This window comes from Lycium ferocissimum, chromosome 7 (genome assembly GCF_029784015.1).
Source record: "Lycium ferocissimum isolate CSIRO_LF1 chromosome 7, AGI_CSIRO_Lferr_CH_V1, whole genome shotgun sequence".
NCBI lineage: Eukaryota > Viridiplantae > Streptophyta > Magnoliopsida > Solanales > Solanaceae > Lycium > Lycium ferocissimum.
Window position 1 is genome coordinate 37,216,705 of NC_081348.1, and position 12,141 is coordinate 37,228,845.

A 12,141-nucleotide genomic window follows, 5' to 3' on the forward strand; every position below is an offset into this window, starting at 1 on the left:
ATCAGTGATTTGGTTTGACTTAGTTTGATTTTAAAAGGAAAATCCCAACCACTATTGATTTAGTTTTAAGTAAAAGTCAAATCGAATCAACCAACCCGACATTACATGTATAATGTAATTTATAAATATTTCTTAAACTTTTTCATAGTTTTTTGTCCTTTAACATATTATTTCAAGCTTGGAATTAGAATTTTGAATGATCCAATAAGTTTTATATAGCCCATAGAATTAGTGACTTAAATAAAACCCAACAAAAATCAAATCAATACTAATGCTAACAAAAGAAATTCAATTCTAACACTAGGAATGACAATAATATTGGATATTTATTCTTTAGTTTTATATTTTTTGATTTAGATAGTGAAAATACATAACTTAGTTTTATTTTTTTTCTTTAATATTTAATCATGTAATTAATACTTATTAACCGTACTTATTTTAGCATGACTTATAGCCTGTTTGGCCAAGCTTCTAAAACCAACTTATTTTAAAAACTACTTTGGCGAAAAGCAGTTTGTGTTTGGACAATTAATTAAAAAAACACTTTTGAATATTAATTAGTGTTTGGCCAAGCTTTTAAAAAGTATTTCTATTTGTATTTTTCTCAAAAGCGATTTTTTAGGCTTACGGCTAACTTCCGTATTCAACATAAATGACTTATTTTCTCCCAAAAGCTTGGCCAAGCACATCACTTTTTTTCAAATAAGCACTTATTGAAAAAATAAGTACTTTTGGGGGGGAAATAAGCTTGGCCAAACAGCCTATTAGTACTTTTAGATTATGACCATTATCTATATGCCTTATAAATTAGCCGTTTTTATTATAGTATGACTTAGTACTTTTAGATTATGATCATTTTATTTTATGCAATTTTATTACTTTTTTTGGTTGAGTATTTTAGTACAATGTCATCTCTCATCTTGTGTTATTTTCTTAAAAATTATCTTAATTAGATAGTCGTATCTTATTAGGACTAAAGAAATATTTGAAGTACAAGTTATATGTTTTGTATGAAGACTTTACTAAAAAAGCACGAAAAACAAGAATGACCGAAAAAAATCGAGAAAATCCAAAGTTGAAAAACCCGACTTTTATTGGTTTGGTTTGGTTTATAAATTTAAAAACCCGATACAATTAGTTTGGTTTGATATTTAAAAAACTCGAACCAATCCGGTTCATGTACACCCTTAACGGCAGATTTGACAATATATACTCCAAATTGGAATCAGAGATCTGCACTCATTTAAACATGAACTTAACAACAAAATTGATATATTTCTATGGTATAAACTAATCCAGAAAAAGAAAAAGATTCTAGAAACATAGTTGGCTAAAATCAATGGCTCAGCTGGCCGCAAAATTTTGCAGTAGGGTACCTCAATTAGGACCACTGCTGTTTGGCAAGTAGCAACTCAAAATTGGGACCCTTGCCAACCTGCAACAGCTAAACATGATATTGCTTGTCTTATTTTGATAATTTCATCTTGTATTCCTGAATTCGCCAGACAAGTCTTAGGACTTTTTGGGGATCCGTTAGAGAAAGGCTGACCAACAATGATGGTAGCTCAGATTACATTAGATTCTGTTTGGATCACAAGCAAATTAAATTAGAATGTAATTATACTGCTTGATTTTTTTGTTTGATCAAGTAATTAACGATTAGTAAGGAATTGAGTGTAATTGAGAGAAAATAATTACTCTCGAAATCTCAAAGAGGAGTAAGATAATTCATGTTATAGTTAAAAAAAAAAAACTTTTATTAGTTTGACTTTTTACTTAAAGATACAATAAAAATTGACTTCTTTTGGGTTGCAAGGCTCATTTCTCGTGTGCGCGGGGCCACTTCCTTTTACTAGTTCTTTATAAACCTAATAATGCACAATTTAATATAAGGAGAAAAAATTATTTCTACCACCAATGAGGGACACTTTATCTTTCACATAAGACAAAGATAAATAAATAAATAAAAAGGGACCCTAAAAAATAAAGAGAGGAAAGGGGAAAATTTCTTTATTTTTACATTTGTCAAAGGTTATTCCCAATAGTCCCCTACTATGCAAAGATAACTAATAAGAACAATTTCTGAGCAAAAAAAAAAGAAAAAAAGAACGTGTACTTAAGTGCAGAAAAATTAATATTGTAAATACCTCCAACAGCTAAAGTTGAATACAAGTTCACTGAACTCAGTAACTTTTGCTCAAATAATATTTTTGTGCTAAGAAAGTCATCAATATATATATATATATATATAATTAGAATTCAATTATTATCATTTGAAATCGTTGTTCTGAATTCAGAACTTATAAAATCGAAATTCTCGGTCCATCTCGGATGACTCGTGAGATGATCCATAATTTAGTTCAAATTGACCCACTTATTTTAACTTAAGCAAATATTGCATGAATTATGATTCAATACATTAATTAATTCACCTACATTAACTCACACAAAATGTAATCCAACATGTCCATTGACACACCTGCATTACGGTCAGACCTCTCTTTATTAATAGTTATCCTTCATAATAATATTTCACTATAACAATTTCACTGTTTTCTTTAAAATCAATTTTTATAACAGTATTTGTGCTTTGGAACATCGTTCTACAAAGCTTTCATAACAACCCATCACTGACTTTTCAATAAATTGAATTGCGGACCATTAGTCATGCATATTTCATTTTAATTGACCCTTACCCTGTCAACCAAAGTAATTTTTTCTTGCTCACACCTTTCACACCATATTACCAAATTCTTAAACTCTAGAACATTTGTTGACCTTATTTTTTAATATAGTTTCATCATCCAAAGATAATCAAATAAATAATTAACAAGAAGAAAATTTGCCGCCTTAGTTTTACAAGTTCTCAACTAAAGTGGGCATTTACAAAACTTCAGAAGACTATTCCCATTACTATATGGTTTTTCGACTTTTGGTCTAGTCCCTGTGCTTTTCGTAATTTACTTTTTTGTTTAATAAACTTTAAAAAAAAATAAAAAAAAATACTAGAAAATCCTGTGACGAGGTTTGCCGCTCAAGTATACACAAATCATTATATATTTTTTTCCTTCTTTTTCCTTTGAAAGATTCTATTTTTCCAAAATCATAGGAAGTTTCCATAAATTCCTTTCCTCTTTAATTAGTACTAATACTTTCCAAATTTAAAACCCAATTTCCTTCTTACAACTATAACAAAAAGTAGTAAAAATAGATCTTTTCCGATTCTTGAATGTAAGAAAATCTTTGATTTACAAATCAAGTAACTCTATAAATTATACATTATGAAGTCCCCAATTTACGAAGCCATAATTAAATTGTTCTTCTCTTCCACCACCACACCATGAACACTACTAATGCAGTTAAGAAAACTCAAGGGCGTAGGAAAATTGCAATCAAGCCAATAGACAATCAAAACAGTAGGCATGTTACTTTCTCTAAACGCCGTTTAGGACTTTTCAAGAAAGCTAGTGAACTTTGCATCTTAAGTGGTGCAGAAATTGCTATTTTAGTTCAGTCACTAAAAAGACAGCGTCTTTTCACCTTTGGTCATCCCAGTGCTGACGCGGTCATTGACCGTTACCTCACAGGAAAATCATCATCATCGTCCACTAACGATCAATTGAATATGCAACAGAATAACCAGTACTATTCTCAACTTTGTAGAGAACTGGAGACGGAGAAGAAGAAGAAGGAGAGTATTGAAGAATTGAAGTTGGTGAATAATGATGGTAGTGATAATAATGGTGAATTTTGGTGGAATGAACCAATTGATGATATGGGAATTGAGGAACTTGAAGAATTTATGACTGCATTGGGAGAATTGAAGAAGAAAGTAACAATGAGGGCTGATGAATTGAATATGATAAATGGTTCTTCTTCATCGAATTCAACAATGCAAATAGCTAGATTTGGGGCTGAGGATCATTTTTTGAATCAGCAGGCTATTGACTATTGTTCTTCCATTGTTCCTTATGATTTTAATCAGCCTGGAGATGGCCAATTCTGAAGCAATTATGATTAGCCAAGTATTAATTAAAGAAGTATAGCATGTTTTATGTTTCTTTTCTTTCTCTTGCCGTGGTTTTTCTGTATACGTGCCATTGAACTATTAGCAATGGAACAAACATGCTCTTGTGTTGGTCTATTAATTTCTAGTTAGCAAACTGGCTCAATTATGCTACTATACTCTTTTATGTATACTCTTTTAAAATATAGTATTTCTTTGGCGAGATGGACTCATCTTGGAGAAATTGCTATTCGTCTTATTTCTTATATATTGTGTTTTCTCCTTCATTAAAAAAATAGGAGTACTTTTTTTTTGTTCTTCAGCTTTAACACTATAGGAAGTCACATTTTACCTAATTATTACTACAACACAGTGGATAAGAATGCATAGTAAATCCGAATTTAAATTCCAACAGAAAAAAAAAATCAGTCAATTTTTTCGATATATATGTATAGTTTTTGGAGTAAAGAGTTATTTGATATACATAATTGTGAAAGGTAACATGTAACAGGTGCGTCCTCATAAAATCGGTTACAAATATAGATGTTGGTGATTTTATCCACTAATATTTGAAAAAGAACGTAAAAATATCACGTAGGAGTAGCTTGTTTTGATTGTTAGAATTTGAGTATGTTGTTGTGGTCTTTATTCCACCTTTATTGACAAGTCTGTTCTATAGTTTTGTTTACGAAAAATTGTATGCATCGTTCCCCCACAATTAATTGTTGATCTATATTCCGGATAATACCATGATAATACAGTCAAACCCCTCTATAACAGCATCGTTGGGTCCGAAATTTTTTGGCTATTATAGAGAGTTGCTGTTATACACCTATAACTTGAAGATTTGCCATTAAAATAATATGTGGTCATGTTATAGGCAAAAAAAGATGCATAAAACCTATGCTTTTTATTTTTAATGTTGTAAAAAATAACAAATTATTTAAAATTTAAATCTTAAAGATATGAATACTTCACTAACTAACATTTAAGAAAGCTCAATTTCAATAAATTCATAACTGAATGTATAAAGTTTTAAGCTCTAAGACAGACATTTTAAATCTATAGAAATATAGTATATTAAAATATCAAATTAAATATTTTTCCATGAAGCTCTTTTATTTATTGTAATAAAACAATGATATTCATATGTAAATTAAATAAAGTTATAGAAGACAATGATATTCTTAGATTACAAATATGTATTCAAATATGTATTCATCTATAATATTCTGTCATAAATATAGTATATTAAAGTATCAAATTAACTATTTGATCAAAATCTATACACTTATTATTGGTAACCATATATATTCTATTTTTTATAAAGATAATTAACTACTATATTACCCGAAAAAGCAGATAGCTGTTATATGGGGGGGTAATTTTACAAAGAGCGTACTGTCATAAAGTTGGTCATTGCCGTTATAAGTAAAATGTTGTTATAGAGAAGTAAAATATAACATAAAAGATCGGTTCCGAAATTTCTTAGCTGTTATAGAGAGATGTTGTTATACGCGGATCTTATATAGAGAAGATAGTAGAGATAAAAGAATTGTAAAAATATTACTAACAACGTAATAAAAAAAATTGCTGAAGAGCAATTAATAAAATATTGATTCATAAGGGCAATCATTTGTTGTTGATTATAGGCAATAAATACACAAACTGAGAACTATAAAACTCCGAGCAAATTAAGCCAGCTAGTGAGGTACTAGTTGGATTTAATTAATAAATAAAAATAAAAATAAAAGGGTCCATCAAAGGTTGTGATGGGGTGATAAGTATAGTCCCCCATTCTTAGTCATGGCAATTGGCATGGAGTGGCATAAGGAGCACGCTAGCTTTACCCAAAGTAAAGTAAGTTCTCCGGCGAGAATTAGTCAGGCCCAAAGCAGGCACCACATACTGAAGAACCACAAAAGAATTAAAAAAATGCAGCTGAATCGAAACCAAAATTATGGTTGTGAAGATTATTTGAAGCAACTATGTTTCGAGCTGGCTTGATATCATAGTTGTCAAAAATCCCATTACCATTAACACCAAAAAAAGAAGAAGAATTAGCAGTCTCATTAATCATGAACTTGCTTGCCTGATTAGTCACAATTGTTTTCAAATCCTTCATTGAATCCTTTAATTGTTCAAGTTCATGCAAATCAAGTTGACTTATAGGAGCTTCCCACCAATATTGGCTTTGACTAGTTTTCCTCATTTGATCAAGTGATTCTCCTCTTTTCTTATCAGTTTCAAGCTCACCAAGAATTTGAGTAAGTTGCAAATTGAGCCCACGAACACTAGCATTTCGATGAGCCTCAACAAGATGAAGTGAATTATTTGCGATTGGATTATTATTAAGATTATTTCTTGATAGGAACCTATCGATAATGGACTCAACATTAGGGTGGCCGAAAGAAAAAACTTTTCTTGCGGGTGAAAAAACTACAATGACTATTTCAACACCACAGAGTGTGCATAGTTCACTAGCTTTCTTGAAAAGACCAGAACGACGTTTTGAAAAGGTAACTTGGAGGTGATTCTTGACTTCTATCTTGGCAATTTTGATCTTTTGACGACCCATGCTAGGTTTCTTTGCCATGGCTGAGACTATAAACAAATTAGAGATAGTATAAGAATTCTTGTGGTTTTGAGTTTACATTGAGTGAAAAAGATGGACTATTTAAAGGTACACAGTACACTCTCAAACTTGATATCTGTTTTTACTATTATAATTTCTATGTAATGTGTTGATTTGGGAGTTAGAAAATCTTATCCTATTAATGGATAAATAATGCGATTACTCAATGCACCTTAGTTGGCACTATAAAAACAATAAGACATATTATATTATTAATTGTGAAAGTCAACATTTTTGTTGTTTCTGATAAATCCCTTGGAGTAATGACTTAATTGTTTGTTACGTAGTAATTAGTACAATTGTCAACTCTTCTATCTATTGATTGGTTTTTATGCAGCTGGATAAATGGTAATTAATAAGAGAGAATAATTATTTTACAAAATAAATAATGGTGAGTGAGAAATGTGAAATATCTTATTTTTAAGTTGTAACTTAAAGACAATCATGTTTTGCATTTTACTTTTGAGTTGTAACCTAAAGAGAAGCTAATTATGATAATAGTTGGATAATAATTAATATTGTCTAAGCCTGAGAAATCAGGTGGTCATAACTAGGTTTAGATATGGATGAGTTATGAATCATAAAAGTTAAATAACATATATAGATTACAAGAAATGAAGATGCGAAAAATGTGTCGGAATATGGGAATTTCTTGAAATAATTTGGTGAAGTTGAATCATACGGTTACAAATAATAAAGCTGTATAAGAATTAAATAAAGGGAAATATGACATATTTCTTAAGATGGATGGTTCTATCATACGGTGTATTTCACCATCCACCATAAAGAGAAACAAATTAAAATGCAAAGTAATATATTGTTAGCAAAATAAAAGAATAAGTGAGGTTTCTTTTTTAGTGCTTCTTAATTTTCTTAATGATTTTGTGCTATTTTAGTTGAGGATGATAGATGCCAACTCTAGCTTGAATACATCTTATCAAAACTTTAACTTGATTTCATGACAGACAATCATATAGTAAGATTATTTTAGTATATTTTCTCTTCTCTAGCTACTGCAAGGTTTAACTTACGCTATTTTAAAAATGGTTACCTAATCAGGTCATCCATTATGTACAGTGTAATTACATATAAAGTTCTTGAAATGTTTATTGATAGTCTGATGAAACTGACAACTAATCTATCATAATAAGTTAAAATTCACTAATAATGTAAGAAAATCTTCAGACAATCAGTATATATAACTTACATTCTTTAAATATGACTATCACTGCCTCCCTCGAACAATTCATATTTTAGTATTTATACTTTAAATATACAACTTATCTTAAATATATTGACAACATAAAAAAAATTACATAATCAAGTCGGTTATCTTTATCTGTTCTAGCATGTAACCTGCCTCATTTTCAAGATTACAAAATTCTACTTTTATTGGAGAATTAGCATCTTTTGAGTGGCCGATGAAATAAAATTTATTTAGAGAGTATAAACTAAGCTCTTAAATTTAACATTTTGCATGTAACTTTCAAAATTCTTTTCTTGTAAGACAATGTAGGTTATATTAGCTGTATTCGTACCCCACTTTATTGTACTGAAGGAGTATTCAGTAAATACAAAAAAAATTGTTCCCCATGTCATAAAAAAAAAAAAGGTTAACATTTAGAGTGGACATGATCTATACGTAATTCAATTATGCATTAAGGTAATACGGTCTTTATACATATTTTAGGTCGGTCAACCGCTGACGAATAAATAAAGAGTAAATGTTTGTTGTTCATCAAACTAAGGGAAAATAGACATTTTGGGATGGGGGCTTAAGGACGGCACTACAAACGAACCATGTGATTTAATTTAATCTCTTTCGTCAAAAAATTATATATACAGTGCAAAATGAGGAAAAATGACTTTTTTATTATGTAGAAACTATTGAATTATTTTGACCAACAGGAAAATTCTAGTGTTACAATAATAAAAGCTTAAGAAATTATGTTAAGGTCACAAATTTGTGCCAACTATGACGTTATAGTAATTTGATTTTGAATTTCTTTAAATAAATTCTTGACTCTGCCACTAGACTCACCGCGATTTTTTTTTTTTTTCACCCAAATAAGTTTTTATCAAACACAACTTTGAAGGTTTGCCACGGTTGTAAATTTACTGGACTAATATTAATTTTCAGGGGACAAACTAAGCCCAATGCAGAACAGATTTCCCATTGAAATTATTGTAAACTTCTTTGTTATTCCCTTTGGATGATAAAAACTCTAGACCACGATAATAGCCCAGATTAATATGCATATTGTCTATACGTTTGGTCGTACAAATCGCATAGCATCATAAATTGATATTTCAAATGGTACTCGCATATATTATAAGACCAATAAATTATAATTTAAAATCTCAATATGATCAACCCTCTTGACAAAAAATAATAATCTTTCTTGATTAATCAAGGAAAAAATGTATGCCCATTGGTGGCCATAGAAAGTCCAAGACCCTTGATATTTTTGACATCAACTTGGCCTCCATTAGAAGAAGACCCTCCAAGAAAAAATGCAGGGGTATTTGAAGCCTCAAAAATGAGTTTCTGCATTTGTTTGGTAACATTTTTCTTGAGTTCCTCCATTCCCAATTTCAATTGTTCCAATTCACCAAGTCCAAGTTCATTCACTGGACCTTCCCACCAATTCTTCCCAATTTTAGCCTTCTTAATTTTCACAAGTTCAACTTCGCGTTTTTTCTCAAACTCCAACTGATTGAGAATCTCCATGAGTTGCATGTTCAATTCGCGAACATTCGCACTTCTATGAGCTTCAACAAGTTGACTAGTGGTAGAAGAAGTACTAGTAGGATTACGAGTGAGGAAGCGATTGACAATGGATTCAACATTAGGATGGCCAAAAGAGAAGACTTTATGACCAGGGGAAAAAACAATGATCGCTATCTCAACACCACAAAGTGTACAAAGTTCACTAGCTTTTTTGAAAAGGCCAGAACGACGTTTTGAGAAGGTTACAAGAAGGTTGCTTTCTTTTGACATTTTGGTCATTTGAATCTTTTGCCTACCTTTGCTCGTCTTTTTTGCCATGGCTAGCTAAAAACAAAACTTAACTTCTTCTTGTGCAAGAGAAACTTATATATAATGTTTGTTTGTTTGGTCCAATTATGGGGAACTTGTTGAAGAATTTATATTCATGGATTTTGTTACATATGTGGTTTTTGTTTCCATTTGAGTCCATGATTTGAGTTCACAATTTGGGAAACAAAAAATTCATGTCTCTTTATCGACGCGCTTAGCTATTCATGTACATGTCAAAATTCACTGAATATTCATAGATTTAGTCCGTGAAGTTTCTCGAGAATTACTTTCAAAGGGAAATTTTTTTTTGAAAATTTAACTTTTCCAACTGGCTTGTGACTAAAATTCGAGATTCTTTTTATTTGTTACATTTATGAACAAAATGCAGAATTCCAATTAAAAAAATAAGTAAATAGCTTACTATGTTTGTGGAGAGTGACTCAGTGCAAGGCTATCAAGCCATTATACTCTGAATTTCGACTAGCAATTATTTTGGAAAGAAGAAGAAAAAAAGGATTACATTAATTATATAACTTGCTAATACATAAATTATAAAGTGAATAAAGTTCCAAATACTAACTATTATAGGATAAATGTTGCTCCATCAAACTACCAGTAGCTTCAATTGTTGAATCTCGTGCATTATGACTAGTGGTGATAGAGGGGTCATAGGGGCAATCAAGATTATAAATTTTGGATATGCTAGCTAGTATCATTTAAGCCTAAAATATTTTTCATTACTAAATAGTCATTTAATTTCACTTATAATCACAAAAAGTTATTAGAAGAAAATAAAAGAAATTAAAAATATTAATTAATATTTAGGTAAAGTTGAATGAGTTTTTTGTTTTTTTTAAAAAAATATTTAATAACTTGTTGTGATTCTTATGCAAAGTGGAACGATCTGTTTTGATAAAAAGTTGTTTTGTGATTTTTTGTGATACTTGAATAAAATTGAGTTTTTTTTTTTCTATATTACAAATGATAATTATGTGCTTTTGGCACAATAAAATAAAGGTTATCATAAAATCAATCGGGACACAGACACTTAAAAAGGTTGACCAAATTTCTTTTTGAAACAATTTAGTTCCTCTTACAAGAACTTTGCTTATTTATTCTTATTTTGCATGGTGGGATCTGGGTTCTCAATCCTTTTAGTTCTTCTTACAGTAACTTTCTTCTGACTTATATTTTGCTTCTGTACAATACATTTGATATTATCTGTGTATTTTATGAATTTGATATTATCTGTTTATTTTATGACTATACACGTACACCGTTTCTGTCCCTAAAAAATTCTTTGTGACTTCCATTACGACTTCTCTATACTCGAAAAAATTGTTAATTTTGTATAGAAATATGCCATGACTTTTTCTTTTACTTACTAGAGGTAGTATTAGACTTGGATCATTACACCACCAAAGGATGTGGTGCAGGGATTGAGTTCGCTCTACCTTAACCGTATCGGGTTCGAAGCCATGTATGGAGAATTCATGGTAGTGAGTGCTTTCCTCGAATGGGCCCCTACCGTGAAACGCTTACGAAATTTCAACGCGATACCGAATCTAACAGGAGGAAAAACTCAAAAAAATAGACTTGGATCATTACATGTAATCATGTGTATATTACACAGGATTAATAGGGTCGATCAAATGGGATAGGAAACACAATCAAATAAAGAATTCTATTTTTCTGATAAGTTTAACGTCAATGATTCAAGTGGGTAATATTACAGATTACATCGGAGAATTGATGTACAACGTCACTACGAAAGTATAAATCGCAACAAAATTTTTTATATTTGCTAACAACTTAGTTTTATTGTTGGCAAATGATTTTTTTTACAGCAATTTAATTTTGCCTTAGTAGATTGATTATTATTGAAAATGTCTTTCGCAACAAAAAAAAAAAGTTATTCTTAATCGCTGCAATAATAAATTTTGGGAAAAGTTCATGCAATAAAATATTATTTTTTTGTTGCTGGCAAAATCTTTCGCAACAATAATCAATCTATGGCAACAAAAAGAAAATTGTTGCCAAATATAATTTTTCTTGTAGTGAACCATTAGAACGATAAAACAGCTAGAACGACTACATAACCCCCGCCCCTGCCCCCCCAACCAAAACCTCAACATTTTGGAAATCTAAAAGGAAATTAAAGATAGCAACTTTTTATTAAAACAATTCAACCAGGCTTTCACATCCCGTGGTGACACAGAACCATGAATTGCCTCAACAAAGTTCAGGATTACGCATAATTTCGCGCAGCATTAGGATGGCTGTCCACCTTCACTTGAGCATGAAGCAGTGCCTCTTCCAACATTTTAAGTTGCATAATACTCATCTCCTCTATAGGACCCCCGTACCAGTCTTGTTCCTCCACATTATTCTTATTCATATCCTTAAGCAGTTCATCCAACTCGTCTTGCAGAGCATTCACCTTGTCGTTTGAGGTTTGGT

General features: G+C 30.6%; 3 protein-coding genes across 3 annotated transcripts; 1 reads left to right on the forward strand and 2 right to left on the reverse strand.

The window, feature by feature from the left end:
* The first annotated feature begins 3,259 nt into the window (after positions 1–3,259).
* Positions 3,260–4,128, forward strand: LOC132062803 (agamous-like MADS-box protein AGL62). Its single transcript, XM_059455294.1, has one exon. It carries the CDS (start codon positions 3,341–3,343, stop codon positions 4,004–4,006), a length of 666 nt encoding a protein of 221 aa, XP_059311277.1. The 5' UTR covers positions 3,260–3,340; the 3' UTR covers positions 4,007–4,128.
* Positions 4,129–5,661: 1,533 nt separating this feature from the next.
* Positions 5,662–6,631, reverse strand: LOC132062804 (agamous-like MADS-box protein AGL62). Its single transcript, XM_059455295.1, has one exon. It carries the CDS (start codon positions 6,600–6,602, stop codon positions 5,934–5,936), a length of 669 nt encoding a protein of 222 aa, XP_059311278.1. The 5' UTR covers positions 6,603–6,631; the 3' UTR covers positions 5,662–5,933.
* A 2,401-nt stretch (positions 6,632–9,032) lies between these two features.
* On the reverse strand, positions 9,033–9,731 carry LOC132062805 (agamous-like MADS-box protein AGL62). Its single transcript, XM_059455296.1, has one exon. It carries the CDS (start codon positions 9,688–9,690, stop codon positions 9,052–9,054), a length of 639 nt encoding a protein of 212 aa, XP_059311279.1. The 5' UTR covers positions 9,691–9,731; the 3' UTR covers positions 9,033–9,051.
* Positions 9,732–12,141: the final 2,410 nt, after the last annotated feature.